Source organism: Amphiura filiformis, chromosome 7 (assembly GCF_039555335.1).
Source record: "Amphiura filiformis chromosome 7, Afil_fr2py, whole genome shotgun sequence".
NCBI classification, from domain to species: Eukaryota; Metazoa; Echinodermata; class Ophiuroidea; order Amphilepidida; family Amphiuridae; genus Amphiura; species Amphiura filiformis.
This window is the reverse complement of record NC_092634.1, coordinates 28,820,422-28,840,325: the sequence shown is the minus strand read 5'-3', so window position 1 is coordinate 28,840,325 and position 19,904 is coordinate 28,820,422. Positions and strand designations below refer to the sequence as shown.

At 36.7% G+C, this 19,904-nt stretch overlaps 1 protein-coding gene across 1 annotated transcript; it reads left to right on the top strand.

The window, feature by feature from the left end:
- Nucleotides 1–3,007: 3,007 nt before the first annotated feature.
- On the top strand, nucleotides 3,008–14,268 carry LOC140157768 (S-adenosylmethionine-dependent methyltransferase Rv2258c-like). Its single transcript, XM_072181015.1, has 5 exons — nucleotides 3,008–3,295; nucleotides 7,991–8,202; nucleotides 12,732–12,860; nucleotides 13,621–13,891; nucleotides 13,922–14,268. Exons 1-5 carry the CDS (start codon nucleotides 3,099–3,101, stop codon nucleotides 14,193–14,195), a joined length of 1,083 nt encoding a protein of 360 aa, XP_072037116.1. The 5' UTR covers nucleotides 3,008–3,098; the 3' UTR covers nucleotides 14,196–14,268.
- The last annotated feature ends 5,636 nt before the right edge of the window (nucleotides 14,269–19,904 follow it).

Here is a 19,904-nt window from a genome sequence, read left to right as displayed (position 1 = left end):
GGTATGATTTTGGTACTACCAAGTCAAGATACCTGAGAACTGGGAGGGAAAGATAATGAAGATTCTAAATCTTATTAAAAAGATTATTATTGGTAAAAGAGAGACCTGACAATGGTCGGCAACAAAATTGTGACAAAGAGTCTACTCTCATCGCAACTAACATACACATCCAGTATATTAAATCTGCTCTTTTCCAATTTGTTGGGGGGGTAGTAAACGGATTTTTCCATTTTCTGGACTCTCTTAAATATACTTGGATTGAAAGATTAACACATGAAAAAGAGGCTACTTGGAAAAACATTGCATTGTATTAATTTAAAAAAATCTCCCTAGGTAGTGACATATTTAAATGTAACTGTAATTAAAATCAATAAATGATATGTGGAAACAACAAAACATGGTTATGGTTGAAATGTAAAACAATAAAGAAATAAAGAATCCCTGCCAAGAAATCATTTGGAATAATGAAAGTATTAAATACTGGAGGCAAGATGTTGTATTCGATAAAAAATGATATCATAACAATATCCTCTATGTATAATGAAGATGGGCCACCAACGTCAATGACTGATTTTGATATTAAAACATTATCAAACCAGGTGGATTGATTTTCGGCTTCCTTACATTATTCCATTCTAAAAACTTATACAGCTTTGTAAAATTTAGATTCAAATTAAGATTGTTTAAACGGCCTTTTTTAATTTTAATTTTATCCACTAAGAAAATGGTCATTTAAACTCTTTCTTAATATTATTACCTCTATCTGTGAAACAAATCTGCCAAGCTTTCTGGGAAAGAAAGTTCACAAATTATCATTTTATTGGGGATAATATTTTGAAAAAGTGCCGCTTCATGTCAAACTCTAAACTTTGAAGATATTCAGAAATATTTATCCAACAAACATTCTTTTAGAAAAAACGGGAAAAGCAACTAGTAGTAATGACTATTTGGAATACTTATTTTGTAACTGCAAACTATTAAAAAAAGTATGGGTAGAAAATAAAAACAGTAATCTTCTTTGGAAACAGGAAAATCATAAATCTTTCTGTAACAGACATCTTGTTTGGGTTTTATAAAGTGAGAAGAAAATCAGTTGAATATTTGCAGCAGCATTGAAAAGCAGCAGCATTTAATAAACTTATAAACTTGGTTTGGTTATATAAGTTATGTATCAGTGATAAGTTATGTATCAGTAAATATAAATATGGAAAGCATTCCAATCTGTTGGTTTTACTTAAAAGGAATTGCATTTAAAAAGTTTAATAGTGTAAAAAAGAAGTTAAGATTGAATGTAATGGTAATAGGAATACTGTACGAATTGTAAATAGAAATGAAATACAAAGGGTAATAAACAATTTGTAAAAAAATACTTTGTCGTCATTTTATAGCCTCAGGACTACTAGATCATTGTAGTGAAATAGATTTCAGTTTACATGCACTACAATCTTGCAAATCATGTTAAAGTTGTCATATTTGGCAGAGGAATACTACTTCCAGTGCTACTTAATCTATGCTGTAGAGGCATTTTAACAGTAGCCTCATTCTAGTAGAAAAAGGTCATTGAACATTGCACAGAGGGTTAAGTTCAGAATTACTCAAACCAACTCATAACTTACACCATCGTGATCCTCTGGTAATAAAGATTCAGAAAAGGTACACTTTGACCTATCTTTGATGTACAGTTATCGAGTTATGAGCAAAAGAGTAACATTATGACGTCACATATCAATTTGTAAGCGCTCATTAGCAAAGTCATAGTTCATTGAATTTACAACCGTATGACAAAACAGGCGAAAATAGTAACTTTTGCCCAAAATTTGCAATTTAAAGAGAATTGGCCATTGCTCATTCTAGTGACGCTAGTGTATGGACAATATAAGTGTGCTTTTTCATTTAATGACATAAAATTTGAAAAATATTGTAAGGAACACTTGAGGTTTTGACTTTTAAAACCTACATTTTGGTCAAAAATGTGCTTGGATAGGTAGTTTTCAACAGATTTACCACACTCGCCTTGCTATAACATTGAATTGCGTTATCTGTTGACCTAATGACGAAAAGTGTTTTTTAGGGGGAAGTGTTAGCTTTCGTTTGATATAAACAGAATTCTTGGATGATTGGATTGGGACCACTTGAGGTTTCGACAAAAACAATTACAGAGGCCTAGATTCAAGCTGCAAAGCTCATACGATGCTATGCACTCAACCGTGTAGTGTAATTAAAGACTGTGTGGAGACAATTCACTGCTTGCTGTACTCTGCTTGGAAGCTCTTGGACAAAAATGTGTGCTCAGGTGTCTCGAGGTGAAAACTGTGCGTAGATGGTTTATCAGAGAAACGTTTTTGTATAGAAACCTTTCCATATGCAGGTCCAATTTTAAATTTGCTTCTTGCAAGAAATCAGAAAAAGAGTGTTTTCTTGTCCAGGTAACACAACAAGTTCTCATGGTCAAATTGATTCAATGGAACTCAATGCGACTCAATGGGTATATTGTCGATTTTGATGTGTTACTGAGGTAACTAATCATCCTACATATAGCACAAGCTATTATTTTTCTGATTTACCATGGAAAGACCAATAAATGACCATATTCAATCAAATTTTGCTCCCTGTGTTGACAAATTAGACTTATGCCGTCAAAATATTACCGTTTTGCTCATAACCCCATAACAATACATTCTAGATTTCTCTGAATCCTTATGACTAGAGAAACACAATGCACATGTTTTAACCAAGTCCGATGAATTTTGAACTTGACCGCTGTGTTAAAGTTAAACGACCTTTTCCTTCCAAATAAGGGTGCTCTGCCAAATACAGCAAATTTAACATGATTTGCACGATTGGTACGGGAATCTATTGGACTATTGTTGAATAAACCTGAAATGAATGAATGAAATACTCTGCCCTGTAATAATCGCTAGTCATACACAAGTGATCGAACACAATGAAGGGGTCACGGTCATTTTACAGTGCACATTTCTAGTTTCTGGGTCGTGGTACACGGTACGTATAAGCTACAATTAGCAGTCGAACTGAGCTTAGAGTATTAAATTAAAGCTTTCATCATTTCCGGTTCTAAAATCGACCAAATTCGAGAAATGGCAGCTAAAGAACAAGAAACCTGCGGAGAAACCGCTGATCAATTCGCAATGAAATTACACGGCCATGTAATGAGTAGTTACATAACTATTGGTATTGCTTTTGGTGATAGGCTTGGTTTATTCGAGCTAATGGCTACGTTTGACGGATCAAAAACGGCTGGAGAGATAGCCACCGCAGCAAAATTAAAAGGACGGTGAGTAATTTACTTATATCTATCATGAGCGGTCTCTATGTGTTCGGCAATGTGCTTTTCCGCGCTTTCAAGCATACCGGGCGTATGCTGTTGAACAAGTGGCTTTAAAGGCCATCGGAGGTCAAAGGTCATGGTCATGGAGGGTTCAAATTTTAAACTTTCGATTGGGCTCAAACTTAGTGGGTGGAATTGATGATACCGAGGGAATGTGTGTGCGAAATAAAACCGAGGTCAATAGAAGTCAAAGGTCATTTAGGGGCTAAATTTTAAACTTCTCCCGATTGGGCATAAACTTGGTGGGTGGAATCTTTTACATGAAGGAGCATGAAAAAAAAATGAATCAAGGTCACCAGATGTCAAAGGTCACCACAGGGCTAAATTTTAAATTTCAAACTTCGCCCGATTTCGCTTTAACTTGGATAAAGTAATTAAACTTGGATAAAGTAATTATCCATATCACGAAAGCATGAACAAAATGAAACTGAAGTCACTCGAGGTCAAAGGTCATACGGGTCATATGTTAAAATATGCCTGATTGAGCTTAAACGTGGTAAAAGTACTCGACATGAAGGGAACATGTCAAAAGGCCAAAAGGGTAATCAGTGGTCAAACAGTCTACTGCTGGTGCTCTCACAGCAGCTGGTGCCCTCACAGCCATAGGTGCATAAGTAATAATATAAAATAACCACTTCAATTAATCCATCTTTTTTACATGGAAGTTGCCACTTTAACATGTTTTAGAAGTTTGTGGTTGAAAATAATAGTGTGGATATGGTCACAATTGCATCACTGGAAGACCTCAGGAAATATAAAAGCCCATTTCTGTGGTAAAATTAGTTTTGTCATCATAATGAAATAGAAGCATTTATATATTCAATTTTCATTTATTTATGAATTCATGTGTTCAATCAATCATTCATTGGTTCATTCTTTTATGCACACATTAAGATTGGGGTTTTTCTGTTCTTTTATTCATCTTAATCTACTGACATTTAATATTGACATTGACATTGGGCTTAAACTTGGTGGGCGGAGCCCTTATGAGGGGAGCGTGCAAAAAATTAAATCGAGGATATCCGAGGTCAAAGGTCAAACTTCACCCAACTTGGTGAAAGGAATCTTCGATATGAAGGGAACATGTCAAAAGGTCAAAAGTGTAATCAGAAGTCGAACAGTATCGCTGTCATGCTGCTGGTGCTCTCACAGCTGCTGGTCCTATCACATGTAAAGGTGCATGTGCACTAGTCTGTATTATAATAAACAAGAACTGTCTTTAAAAAAGACAATGTCACGGATGAAGATCATGTTTCATAATTTTGCATTGATAAGTGCCTGATATGCTGGTATTAAATTTGATGGGACATATGGGTATTTATTGGTAAATACCACCAAGGATATACTATGAACTACAAATACAAATGTACTCTTAAAATGTGTGCTAATTTATATTTAATTCAGAAAAAAAAGCTCAATGGATATCAATTTAAGCAAGTTTCATGACAATCCAACAATCAATATTCAGATGACCTCAGATAACCTTGAAAATTTTACCCGCTGAACAGCAGACCTCAGATGACCTTGACATGACCCGGAATATGTTTGGCGATTAATTGTGGTCACATCCACCACGTTTACGGCAAGCCATTGGGGTCATAACGTGCATGTAGCTACGCGCAGCTTATTTAAAGCTACGTGCAGCCGTTTGACCAATCAAAATCGTAAATTTAATCACATGGTTGGGTCTTTACCTGCGCGTGGCATAGTGTAATTTATCCTCTATCACAGATATTACGTTGTTAATTTTTGTAAGTGAAGATATCTGTCGTATATCAGCAATGAAATGGTATAGGTGCTAAGTCCGGTGCTAAGTAATATTTGAACAGGATGATGATTGTTCTAGTTTACTCTGTCCTGGCATATTTACACCAGATACAGCGGCATGTGACCTCGCTTTCCCTACAATATCTTTACACAGCACTTTACATCAGTAGTAGTTGTTGTTTGACCTTCAGATCCCCTTTATACAGTGTACCACAAGACACATATGGTAAACTTGCAAACACTTATAGTGCTATCGCAAGTTCCTCTGTCACAAATATTACGTGTTTTGTAAGTGAACATTTCTCAAGAATATAAGCAATAAAATGGTATATATAGGTGCTAAGCAATATGTGAACATAATGAGGATTCTATATTTATTTCTGTTTATATTTACACAATTGAGCTACGGGTTACAGTGGCATGTGACCTTTGCTTTCCCTGCAATGTCTTTAATCAGTGCTTTGCATCAAAGGTGGTTGTTGTTTGAGTCCAGGGCTACGAAATCCCCGGTATCGTGGTGCCGGCGTTCCCAGAAAAAAAATCATAGTCGCAGAAAAAAATCAAGACGGGAAAAATATTTTGAAACATCCAAATCTTTTAATACCATTTTCCTGCAGATCTGAAAATATTATGTGAGCACCACCTCTTGTAAAATATATTTCTGTGAACTTTGAGGATAACTGAGGATAAAATTGAACGCCAGGAATATTTGTGAACAAAATATGAAAATAAACAGATGTCTTTTAATTTGTTGATTTAAAATTTTGTATGACTCGATCGACTGTAGTCTCTAACGCTGCTGCGTCAACAGGAGCTCCAGACCAGACGATCGTATACACCGCTCGGATCCCAGAAAGTAAATGCGGTAGTGTCTAACCAGCATCTTGTTTTTCAAGGGTTCATACTACTAAATCCGCCATAGTCCCAACTTTGCATAAAAATTGTGTAAAATCGGTACAATATTAACAATTCTAGTGTTGAAAATTGTGTTTGCTAGAATTGTTTTTGTGAATGTGATATCTACAAATGTGAAATGAAAACACGACAATTTGAGTGATATTTACGATTATGTGCGCATGAATTAACACACAATGTCAAACACGGTTAGCAGTCGGAAAATCTGGCTGTTTTATATAGCGCTAATTTTCTCAAAAAGTAGACCTAAATGTTGCGTCATTTTCAGATATGTTATGTAGAATTCTGTTCTGATCAAGATGATATCAAATATTTATTTCAAAGTTGTAGGTAACTTGACTTATGGCTAGTAACATGACCCCTATTTTGTTTGTACGGAAAGCTATTTTGTGGTATGTATGACCACCTTTACAGTAGTCCGTGCCGTCATTTTTAATAAGATTTCATGAAAATAAATCTTACATTGATTTAATTCTCTACAGTAAAGAATAATCTAAAGTTTGAAGTGTGAATGAAATTATTGCCTGTTTTAGCCGCAAAAAGATACAAAGTGATCATGTCACAAATATCAGTCTGTTGATGAGACTCACGAAGTTTGACAGGGGATGAGAGTCAAGGGTCAAGAACAAAACGTTTTTAGAATAGTTTTTTTTCATATTTGAATTTTCATAATTATGTTTGGTATAAGTTTTGCAAAATATTTTACCTGATTGTAATTCGTACAACGGCTGGCCCCTGCCTGGATCCATGCTGGGGCTTCGCCCCTGGACCCCACCCGTTCATACTCGTGCCCCGGCTCCGCGATCGCAGAAAATATTCCAGACAGCGGTTCACGTTCCCAGAAATGAAATTACTTTCCGCTGCCCTGCATTCAGCCTTACCATTTGTAGACCCCCCAAAATAGAGCTCCGAAAGACCCTTGATTTTGAAAATTTCAGCTCTAAAAGACTCCAAAATTGCTCATTCCTATATTTCTGTTTTTCAGGCGATTTTCAATCAGAAAGACTTTTGATTTTGACTGTTCGCACTGTTCGTAGGTCCAAAAGAGCCCCTTTTACCGGTGTGCTGTCAGCTCCCAAAGACCCACACAAAAGGAGCTAGCGCCGTGGTTTCAGTTTCGGACTAGTGTAGTATATTTCGGATTCGGACTATAGCGGCGTATCGGACTGAAAAGTGTTTTCAGATTCGGACTAGCGGCGTGTCGGACTGTTGCAGTGGTTTTCATATTGGGACTAGCGCATGCTTTATTCGGACTAGCGCAGTGTTTTTCATTTTCGGACTGACGCACCTCCAAGTATAGGGAATATGTGTGTCGGACTAGATTTGTGCCGGACTAGCGGCGTGTCGGACTGAGCGGTACACCCCATTGTGTTAGGTGCCCCCTCTAGCATTATTTCAAAATGAAAGAGAGCAATGTGGGAACATTATTTTAAAACAAACAACATTAGATTAAAGGTTGGTTTTAAAGGTCATCGGAGGTCAAAGGTCATGGTCACGTAGAGTTAAAATTTCAAAATTTGTCCGATCGGGCTCAAACTTGGTGGGTGGACTCCTTGATAAACGGTTCCAAAAGACATTTTCGACATTATTCCCATGTATTCACACAGAGCTTGTCACCCTGAGACACGGAACTAATTGATTGACCCGCATTAAATAAGAACCTCTGCTGCGAGATGTATTCGTATCGTAATGGAAATCGATCGATCGATCAAACAATCAATCAATCAGTCAGTCAGCTAGTTGATCAATAAATTAGTTAATTTCATAATAAATCAAACAAACATATGCATGATCACCGAAACACTACAAATGACAATAAACTATTATGGAGGGATGGCCCGCAGACATATTTAATTCATATCAGACAAAACAGAAAAAAATCCGATAACTTGTCGTTCCTGTGCTGAAACAACTTGAAGTGACGAGTGACTAGTTTTATGTCTTTAATTTCACTTTAAGATATGTTCAGGAGTGGCTTGGCCTGATGGTTATTGCTGACATAATCGACGCTGACGACAAGGGTACTGCGTTCTTCTTACCACTACACAGACGAAAAAACTTAACAGCGGAGGGAGGAGTAGGAAACATTGGAATACCAGCAGCGGGAATTCCAACTTTTATGAAAGGATTTGAGTACGTCATCAATGCAGCAAAAGAAGCAGGACCTAATGGTAAACATAATTATGTTTGGAACTTACATATATTGCAAAGAATAAATATAACGATGAAGATTAGTATATCACTAGAATGCACTATTGTGCTCTCTCTTCACTATTATTTATACAGGGTTCAAAATAAATACCCCCTAAAATTACAAAATATTTTTTGGCATAACTTGACATACATTTGGTTGATTTAAAAAAAATAAAAAATCTGTGAAAAGATGAATCTTTTTGCTACCATCCCATTTTTGTTTTTGAAAATCATTTTTGTTGGTCAAAATTTATCGTATTTTCCCAAAATGATGCTTTCAGAAAAAGTTGCACTTTTCAACATCCAATACATGTAATGTACAAAGACGTTCTCGATATCAACGTGATCGATGCTTTAATTGATTTAAATGTTCTTAAATTTTATGCATCCGATTACTCAGTCACCCATGCGATCATCTTTCAGTCCAAAACAATGATTCATTGATATGAATTTTGACATGAATGGGGTTTTCAGTCGGTGTAAAATCACTATAGGAGTAGAAATAAGGTTTGTAGTATGATGCTTATTCACAGAAAGGTGAAGGAAAACACCAAGAATTAAATCAATCTTTACATTAAGGCAGCTGTGTACTCTCAGATACGCATGTAGTAAAAGTGCCATAACTTTGTAATTATTCACGCAAGACATGTAAAATATACATTTTTATAAAGGCCCGACATCAATGAATCTCAAAATAAGTAAAGTTTTAGTGTAAAAACCACAATTATGAAGAAAATCACAAAAAAGTGAATTTTTGGCAATTTTTGTTCAGTACATCATCACAAAAAAAAACACTCTTTCCAAAAATGTTTGTTTTGCTTTTTTCTTAATCTTGAGGCACCATTCCAAAAACGGTTTTTTTTTAGTTTTTTGATATTGGCCTTATTTTTGGAGATATTGACCATATAAGGCATCAAAATGAACTTTTTAAAATTCACAACCGCCTATTTGCACAAAATGATGTCTAAAATTGGAAATATACCAAAATTTAAAAAAATGAGAAAACCGTTTTTTAAGTCAATCATGCTTTTTATGATGAGCATAATTGCTTACCTACAGATGCTGTATTTATTGAGTTATCGTGTACCTAAATCGTCATTTTACCGAGAAAATGAACATTAAAATAAAGGCCGTTGAAGTTTAAAGTGGTCACATTTTGCACTTTGATCGAAGCTTACAGGAGATGCGACAGTTCTCATTTTTCTATCTTACATTACGTGAACATCGGGTAAATCCACAGCCCCTTGAGAAATTTGGGCGAAATCTATTCATATTTTATCAGCTAAAACGGAGCCATTTGACCGCTATGTTTTTGTGAAATCAGTGCTTCCGTGGTGTTTCCATAAGATGCGCCACGCAAGCAGATAAGCGTTGCGTATGCGTAGCGTATCTGTGCGTTACCAAATTGCGCGATACGCAACGCGATGCGTTGTCGCGCGCATGTACCCTGCTGGTACAACAAAGATTTTCTTTCCTTTTAAATTTCAAACACGAGTGGAATAGTGAAATAAAATCCTTAAAATATTGCAGTTGGAGTTTATAAATCTGGATTTTCATTCCTAAAGATACAATGTCTAGAGTATACAGCCGCGTTAATATCTAGAACATTTTGAGCATTTTGAACATAATGAGGTAAAGTATCATTTTGAAAGCATCATTTTTGGAAAATGTGATTATTTCTGACCAAAATTATTGTTTTGCAAATGAAACAACTTTGGGAGGGTTGAAAAACAATTCCTCACTTTCTATGTCAAGTGATGCAAAGAAATGTTTTGTAATTTTAGTGTGTGTGTGTGGGGGGGGGGGGTATTTCATTTGAAATAAGAGTTAAGATGCATTATATTGTGCATTACCTTCACTAGTATAAGTGTAACGATACATGTACATAATGTATACTAAGCTATGTATAATTTAATCATGATGTCAAAACAAGTAAGGCGGCATGTTACAGTTTGCTCCATTGTATGCTCTAGTTATTTGTACACAAAGCGTTATAGAACAACAGCAGCGCCGTGTTTTTCCATTGATTGAAATATTAAACATTTTGTTAAAGTGCAACCTTTGATTTCGTTCCTTCCTTCGGTTTAAGGTTACAGTTTCTTTAACTCTCAACTGATTCAACAAATGAGATTTTAAATCAGAGCTGGTTCTATTTGTAACCTATGTGATCAGTCACAACAAAGGGACCGTAATGTCGGCAGAACAAGTTCTGACATATGGTCCTTTGAACATCTAAAAATAAATTAGGAAAAAATGAAGAATGTCTCAAAGCATTTATATATATTTTAATTCCTTTCAATCAAGCAATAGTTACATATAATATATCAATGCAAACCTTAATTTGAGTAGAATTTGCTTGTTCAATACCTCAAAGAGTGAAAACATATATAGCTTTTTTTAGGATATACATGGATGAACATAACTGGTAGTGGTATCTTAATTCTCGTGCAGTCTGTAAGTGTGTGAAACTAGGGCCGGGAATTGATTTTTTTTTTCAATTATTGGTTATTGGAAATCCCATAGGAACATATTGTGCTCTTAGTCACTAAAAAACCGTCTGGCGACAACCTCGAAATAGGAGTTGCTAGTTGGTTAATAAAATTTTCAAAATGTTTTCAATCAGCTGATTGTGGAACCAGAAAGTAACTACTAGACTGAGCTAATTGGCACATGTTATCGCCGTTGTTCAAACAAGCACTAGAGCGTACATGGCGCTATCGGGTGATTTTTGAGTTAGGATCTAATTTTGCTACATTAGTGGAAACAATGTTTTTGGCATCCTTACACCTCAAATGATAAAACTAGACTGGTTCCATTTTTTTAACCCCCCGTATGCCTCCCACGAGGGGTCGAAGGTCATAATGGGGCCAAAAGTTAAAATTTGTTGTTGTAATATACCTCAAAGTGTTCCTCTCATTGCTAGGAATTTAAAAAAAAAATCTGTCATTCTACTAGAATGCATAGTTCAGGAATTATAAAGTAAACTAGGTCAAATGTGCAATAATATGTGACCGTCCAGGTCAAAACGCTCGTAAAGTCGGCCCCTGGTCAAATTTGTTTTCTTCCGTGTTTAGAAAATATATATCATAAGCTTTACAATAATATATCATTTGACTTCAAACGATATCCAGAAGCGGAGTTATAACTTGTTAAACTTTGCTCCTTCAGTAAAAGGGTACATTATTTTGGCACTACATTATTTCTTTTTTTCCACATTGCTGGTATTAAATACCAAATGGTCATAATTGGCGGTCACTTCAAATCATCCCCAACTGAACAAGGTTCCGGAATGTTCTCTCATTGTTAATTGTTGGTTAACCCACCACTTGAACAGGATTTAGCCAAAGCAAACAAAGACTTAAAAGCTTTTTACTAATGCTATATACATAAGTATAAGCTTATTATCCTCTTCAACAATAGGATTAAAGATTGGTGTTTAACTGGACTAAAATGTGCAACATGTCGGACGAATATTAGGGACATATGAATACAACCTCTATGCATATTTTGCACTGTAACTCGAAATACAATTAGCCGACTTCACGAGCGGTTTGAGATGGATGGTCACATATGATATACCTTTGCTGTTACATTGTATGCTTTATGAGATTGATGAACAATTATTGAGATTGATTGATAGATTGATTGAAACGTCAACTCATGCACAAAGGCCAATTTTTTGAAATGCGCCGATTCAATCGCAAGTTGTCTCAAATTACTCCTCTCGGCAAACGAAATAGGAAAATAACTTGTTTGAGAAATGTATAACTTCAGAATGGGATGAAATCATGGGTTAAAGGTCATGCATGTACATATTTCTATTGGACTTTGGTTGCATAAACATGACAATTAAAATTCCACCCAAATCGTGAATTATATGTTCGAGATTTCCTATATTAAGGGAAGTAATTTGAGACCAGTTTCGATGAAATCGGACCATATTTAAAGTTTGACCTTTGTGTATGAAACTTTTGACATTTGACCTATCCGACCTTCTGAACTCCTGAACTAGAAAAATATGACAATTGATTTTGTTATACCCTGTAATGAGAGGAACAATTTAAGATACATTACAACATGATGGGGCTCTCCCACTGTGACCTTCGACCTCTCGCGTGAACCACAGGGGGCATAGAAAAAATGCAACCAATCAAATTTTTATCATTTCAAGGATGCCAAAAAACATTGGTTCCACTAATGTTGGAAAATAAATCCCAAACCCATTGCGCCCTGTACTTCGTACCTTGTGTGGAGTTATCATGTTTATCACTACATGATTTGCATCTGGGCTTTCAATCAGGCACTAAAATTTAGTACGGCGACACTCCCAGAATTTGGAGTAGCGGCCAATGAGAAAAATCGTAATTAAATGGTGTCTCCAGACGGTTTATTTAGTGACGAAGGAGCACAAATGGGCTTGTATCGATCGAGACTGGAGGGGGAACTTATCTAAGGAAAAGTCATGATTATTGTCTGTTATTTTGAAGAAAAAAAATCTATTTTTTAGGTTTTCCGCAAGGTGCTACGGCTGATGTATTCTGGCCATGGATGGACAGTTTTACAGAAGCATTGATGCCAAGCGCTGCACTGTTTAGCTCGATAGTTCCGCTAATTCCAGACTTCAAGATGAACATGGGTAAGTAATGTAATATGAAATTTACGACCATGATACGTTCTTTATCTTTGTCAAAATGTTAGTTACACCAGGGGTGAAAAGGCACAATTATGTCGCATTTGTTAAACTATATAGCTTATCGGGTACACAACTGAAAACCGAAGGGTAGCAGCCAATCTAGGTGAACCCAAAGTGGCATTCTGTGACTATCTTTGCCCATGCGCAAACTAATAACAAGTATCACGGTTGTTTGATGGCATATAAAACTGTATTCATTTTCAAACCAATTTGAACACTGACGGCGCTATTGATCTTAATTCTAATTTGCGTCTTTATAATGGCATTTAAACATCATAAAAATGAGTGACATACAGCAGGGAAAGTTGTATTATAAGATGAAAGAAGAAAGGAGAAATATTATTTGGCGACATTAAATTTGAAATATATGTAAATAGTGCCCTCAATTTGCACACAAATGTACAATTTGTTGAATACAAATTACCACAAAAAGGCAGAAAAGCATCAAAAATATTGACAAAGAAAAGCAAATCTAATTTAAAAATAGCTAAAAATATATAGGCCTATGTGTATGACCAGCTGCCACAAAATGTGCGTACAAGTCGCAAGTTTTTCGGGAAAACCAATGCTTTATGAAAAAGTCGAGCCAGTTTGAATAATGTAGGGTGTTACCAAATCTATAGCTTGGTTTATAAAATCCTAATTCGCCATCACAAATTTAGGTTGCATGTTTAATTTTAGGTTTAATTGTTCTATATTCCAGAAAGTGGTGCATCCTTTCTGAGCATAGGATGTGGATCCGGTATTGATTCTGTCAACTTCGGGGAAGCATTCCCAAATTCCACTATCATCGGAGTCGACCATGGCGCTTTAGGCATCCAGAAGGCGCTATGCAGGAAGCAAGGCAGTGACAAAAACCTGACGAATGTAAACTTTGAGATTCATGATGCTACAAAGCTCCCTTCTGATTGGTCCATTGGTTTGATTATGCCACATCCATGTATAGTATCCATGATATGGGGCGCCCTGATTTGGCATTGAAAGAGATAATTATATAGGGTAATGAAACCAGGTGGGTATTATCTGATGATCGAATTTACAGCTGCTACCAATGTGAATGGTAACAAGGGTCGGATACTGATGGAGTTTCTATATGGTGTGAGTTTACTCCATTGCATACCGACCGCTCTAAGTCAAAGGGAAGATGGTGTAGGGTTGGGAGCGTGCTGTGGCCAGGAAACCATGCGTAAGATGTTGAAAGACGCGGGGTTTGAAAGTGTTGAGGTCAAACCTGTGGAGGGGTTTGATTATCTTGTGGGCATACTCGGCAAAAAGTAAAAGTTAGCTTAATAGTACAAACTTATAGCTTTCAGTTCTCATTGTATCCCACCTATCCTACCTTTTTTCTACACCCCCCACACGCACCCCCTCCCCCTCTTTGTCACCTTACTCTCGCCCTCTCCTTTCTCTCTTGCAGATTTTAATGGGACGGGCGTAATATACCGCATGTAGAAACGAGGGTTTAAATACACCGCCCAACTTCATATTCGTATGCAGAGATTTTATCATAGTTTAGGCATAATTTATGTTGGTGGTCTTATGGAAACTTTTGGGCCTCTTTATTGCTAAATTATATTTTTATTATTTTGAATTTCGGTCACCTCTCCTGTTTCAGAAGACGGTTAAGACAGCTATGGCAAGATTAAGGAGTGAAAATATTATGAAGTTTTGAGGCCTCGCTTACATTCACGCCCTCTGTCGATAAGATCGTTTTATATGAATAGATAATATATTTCTTTTGTTTTATGTTATCACTCGGTCGACTTCTGTCGGACTCCTACGATGGCTCTCCAGATGTGTCTGTCCTGCATGCAGCCCTGGATTTCGTTTGGTTCCTGTCCAGTGTCCTCACACAGAAGATCTACATAGGTCTTGCTCGGCCGCCCACACTTCTTTTGCCGTGACTGGGTCTCCACAACGCTAGGTCTGACACCACCTGCCCTGTACTTCTTAAACAGTGACCAGCAAATTGTAATCTTCTTTTCCTGATTTTATCAGTTACCTTTGGGAGTTCTCCATACAGTTCTTTATTACTTTTGTGGTATGTGTCCTCCACCTTATATCAAGAGCTGATCTAAGTAGCCTGGTGTAACAGCCATCCAACAACTTGCGGATCTTGGTTGTCACTGTCCATGTTTCTGAACCATAGAGCAGGATGCATTCTACTGTTGCTTGGAATAGCTTGACATTAATCTGCCTTGGAAGATGGGATTTCCAGATATTAGTGAGCTTATTACATGCCCTCCATGCCAGTGCTTTCCTTGTTTTGATGTCCTGCTCACTGCTTTGGATCCAAGCTCCAAGATATTTGAAGTCTTTTACAACTTCCAAACTGGTTCCATCTGCAGTTCTTACATCCACTTCAGTCTGTTGATGGAATACCATGCATTTAGTCTTTTTGGTATTCATGTACAGACCTACTCGTAAAGCAGTTTTCTCTATCCTTTCCAGTAGCTCCTGAGCTTGACTGGCAGTATCAGATATTAATGCTATATCGTCAGCAAAGTCCAAGTCAGTAAAACATAGCGGTCCAACCTAGTAAAGCCTAGATTCTCTTCTCTACCATCTATAGCAGATCTCATGCAATAGTCTAACACAAAAAAATATTATAAAAAAGATAAGGAGCAAGAGTGTTCCCTTGAAGAACTCCTGCAAAGATGTTGAATTCATCTGTTTCTCCATCAGGAGTCACAACTTTTGCTCTTGTGTTCTGGTAGGTGTCTTCTATGGCTTCCACAATTATGGTGGGTAGTCCATATGCCTTGAGTATTTTGACCATTTTCCCTCTATATGTATTATATCGAATGCTTTCCTAAAATCAATAAATGTCATTACTGCAGGAAAGAAAAAAAGCAAGGTACACCAATTTGATGTGGGGAAACAAATAAAATGCAGACTAGACAGTACGCAGGGGGACAAAAACCGCAAATGTAGCATAAGAAGTAGGCAAAGTTCGATAGCCAAAAATTACCAGTTCCATGGCCCACAGAAGTGCTGAACCTGCAAAAACAACAAGGTTCAATAGTAATACAAAACTGCACTAGAACAAGTGATGAAAATCACTGTGCATATAAACAGACACGCTAAACCAAACATCCAGAGTAGGCACAAAAACAGGCAAAGTTTGATGGCCAAAAATGGCCAATTCCAGAGCCCACAAAAGTGTCAGGAAAACAGTACAGTGGCAGTGATGAAAATCACTGTGTACATAGCAGTCAAACAACACCAAACAGACAAAAAAAAACCACCGACGTTTCGAGCAGATAAACTGCTCTTCTTCAGGGACAGAAAACAAAATATAAAGCAAACAACAAGAACTACATGCTGTAGTTTAAAAAGTCATTACTGCAGTGAGATTTTTGTCCTGAATTCCTTCTATTATTCTTCTAAGTGCAAGAATCTGTCATACAGTAGATTTATTTTCTCTAAATCCGCATTGGTTTGGTCTGAGTTAGCTGTCTATATGTGGTCTTACCCTTTCAAGCAGCATGCGTTTGTAGGTTTTTGCTACACTAGAGCTCAGGTTTATCCCCGTGTAGTTTGCAGCGTTGCTGAGATCCCCACTTTTTGGTTCAGGGATAAGGTTCATTATAGACCACTGGTCAGGTTTTTCGTTGCTAACAAATGCTTTGTTGCAGAAGTCAAGGATAATTTCATCCAGGTTGCATCTTTTGCATCCTCACCAAAACTTTTCCCTTCCTTTTCTGATTGGTAGTTCTTCGAAGATTGTGGGTATACAGGCTGAGTCAAAAAGAAGTAAACTCATGTTTGAGGGACTGTAACTCGAGATCTGCAAAGAATCTGCAAAAGATAAAAATACCACTGGAAAGAGCAAATGCTGCACATCTAAATAAAAATAAGAATTGTTGCAATTGCTTACAGTAAACTTAAGTTATACTCATTTGAATACAACCACCCATTTTTGTAGCTGCACACGGCTGATTGATTTTCATCCATTTCAATTTCGAAGAATCAGCAAAGTGCTTACAGGATTTATTAATGAAAAGACAACTTTTGCTTTTAATTAATATTCAACAAAGTCCATGACGGTACTATAGTTTGTAGGGATACCAATTCAAGTCTTTACGAACGATCCGGCAGAAGCTTGATTGGGGAATGTTGTGTAAAGGATTGAGCTAATCTTTGGTCTTGCTGTAACGCATGTCTAACTCTAACAATGTTCACTTGTGATCTAGCAGTTCGTGGTCTGCCTGAAGCTTCCGGCAGTCTGTTCCTTAGTATCCCGTGCACATATTTGAACTTGTTTACATTATTTTATACTGCTCCCTTACATGAAACCCGGTAAGCTGTAGGAAATTGGAGACGAAAAAGACGCTGAACTTCAGTGGGACTCTAGTTTCATGATACTTCGTCGGCAGAAACGTGCACTCCTGTGCGGTAAATTGTGGTGCCATGTTGTCATTTGGGCCCGTTTTATTATAATGTAGTGCAATGAAGTAAAATTCATATTGAAAAGAGCCCTTTAACATGTAGGAATTATTGATCGAAACCACACCTCCCCCAGAACTTTATTTGCATTTGAATATCGCGCCTTACCAATCAATATAATAGGTAGGCCCCTACTTGGGATATGAAATCGTGTGCAGCTACAAAAATGGGTGGTTGTATACAAATGAGTATAATTTGAGTTTGCTGTGAGCAATTGCAGCAATTCTTTTTTTATTTATACGTGTAGAATTTGCTCTTTCCAGTGGTATTTTCATTTTTAGCAGATTCCGTACAGATCTCGAGTTACAGCCCCTCAAACATGAGTTTACTTCTTTTTGACTCAGCCTGTATCTTCATCTTCATCAGTCACAACTGGAGGATCTCCAAGAAGTTGCTGAAAGTGATTAAACCAGCTTTGGATCCTGTCTTCTTTATTATCCCCCTTTAACCTTCCATTTCTTGACTTTTTACCACTGATCTCATTTACAAGGTCCCACGCCATCCGGTGCTTATGACTGAGGTTGGCCTCTTCAAAGTCATTGAGCTTCTTCTCTAGCTAATCAGAATTTTCTTATTCATAAGCATCATCAAGGGCTCTTTTGCTCTGCTCAAATGCATAACAGCTTGTCTTGTCATTCTCTATGACATGTTTGTCATGTGCCTCCTTCAGATGATGTCTTGCTTTCTCGACTCTCACGTCATAGCAAAGCGCACTTTGATTTTTCTTCTTTTGGACACGTGGTAACAACTTTGCAGCAGATTCCTTGTTAGCTAATTTTATGTTATATTATGAGGGAAATTATGAAGATTTGAAATAAGTGTCTCGAAAAAGTGAATTCTTATGTTTGACTTTCTTTTATGAGGGTTTGAAAATACATTCCTTTTGTTTTATATTGTATTATGAGGGAAATTGTAAGGATTTGGAATAAGCATCTTAAAAAATGAATTTAAATTTAAACCATTATAGGCTAATTATTTATCGCATGGTTGATTAATCTAAAGTAAGACTTGAACCCAATAGAGAAACTATCTGCAGAAGATGGCTAACAAGTCAGTCAAGCCAGATAACCCTAGAAGGTTTGCTCCGCATCCATTTGAGAAAGTGGAACAGCACTGACCAATAAGAAATATGTCACCTCGTTAGAAGTATATGACGTTGCAGTACAACAGTTGTGAACAGTAATAGAGGAAACACTAAGTATTGAATGATAAACTGGAGGAAAAACATTGCATTTGACATGTCTAAGAATGAATCCATAAAAACAAGAGTAGCACGAGATTGAAATAAACAGGTTCAACAAAAGTTATTACTGAGTGAAGATGAGTGTTATGATTTCATAGCTTGTTTATTGGCTTTCACGGTTGTTGTTTAGGGCTACTGTAACTTTTAAAAACTTTTCTCAACCAGATCACAGAGTAACAAATGAGGTGCATTCAGCGAATTTATTGATTTGCTCAGTACCAATTTTTTTTTCATAATCTTAAATTCTTCAAGTGTAAAAATACTTTTTTGAGCAGTGTTAGTCGGACGTCTCGAGTACGTCTTCCCGTTGCGACAAATGCAGCACTTTGAAAGTCTCTAAAACTCCCTCCAGATTTTTTAAATATTTACGGCAAGCAGCAGAGACTATAATAGGTGCTGTTTTTCAATGTTTAAAGCAAGAAAAGCTTTACTGTACCCAAATTTCTTTGAATATAAAAGATAAAACATCAAATAAAATTGAGATATACATCCATTTACCTTAAATTTATTTCCATAATAAAAAAACATACAAAGTACATAAAACAGTAAAGAGACCACACAGTGATTTTGGGGTTTTCCTGCAACGTTTTTGGACAAAGCATCTAATAGCGTTATAAATTTGTTTACACACATTGATCTTATCTTTTTATTTCACTCGGCTGTAATTTTTGAAAAGTAATGTGAGCTGAGCCATTTTTCACCAAAAGTTTAAATATCAAAATAGTTACAATTTTGACATTATAAAGTATGAACGTCATATTTCCTGTGAGCTCGTTAGCTCTTGTTGCAATATTGGGGGAGGGGGGCATTTGAACTGAAAGCCATGATTTCGGTAATTTTGTTCAATTCGACCAGAAAAAGTAAATTTTACCATGGTAAAGTTTTAAAAAAGTCTCTGATCACAATTAAAGAATTGTCTCGGGAGGTACGTGTTGCAGAGTGTGTAGATAAACTTTAGTGCTGTAGAAGCTTGTCTAAATATGCTGCACGAAAATCTAACTAGAGTAGATAAACATACGCGGCCTCTCTAACATAAAATACTTTGTTTCAAAAGAAAGATAGGGCAGCCAATAGGGCCAGCCATATTGACCACTTGCTTATAAAGTCAAAGAGATTAGGGACTGTGCAGCAATTATCTATATTTTTTTCATATCCTGGAGGGAGATTTTGACAAGTCAAAAAGGGAGGGGGGGGGGGAAACAAGAGATTTGTCGCGCATAATTATAGGCACCTTCAATTATAACGAAACGCTCAAAAATCGGGAAGGCTTTTTTGGTACGCCGAGAGGGGTGCAA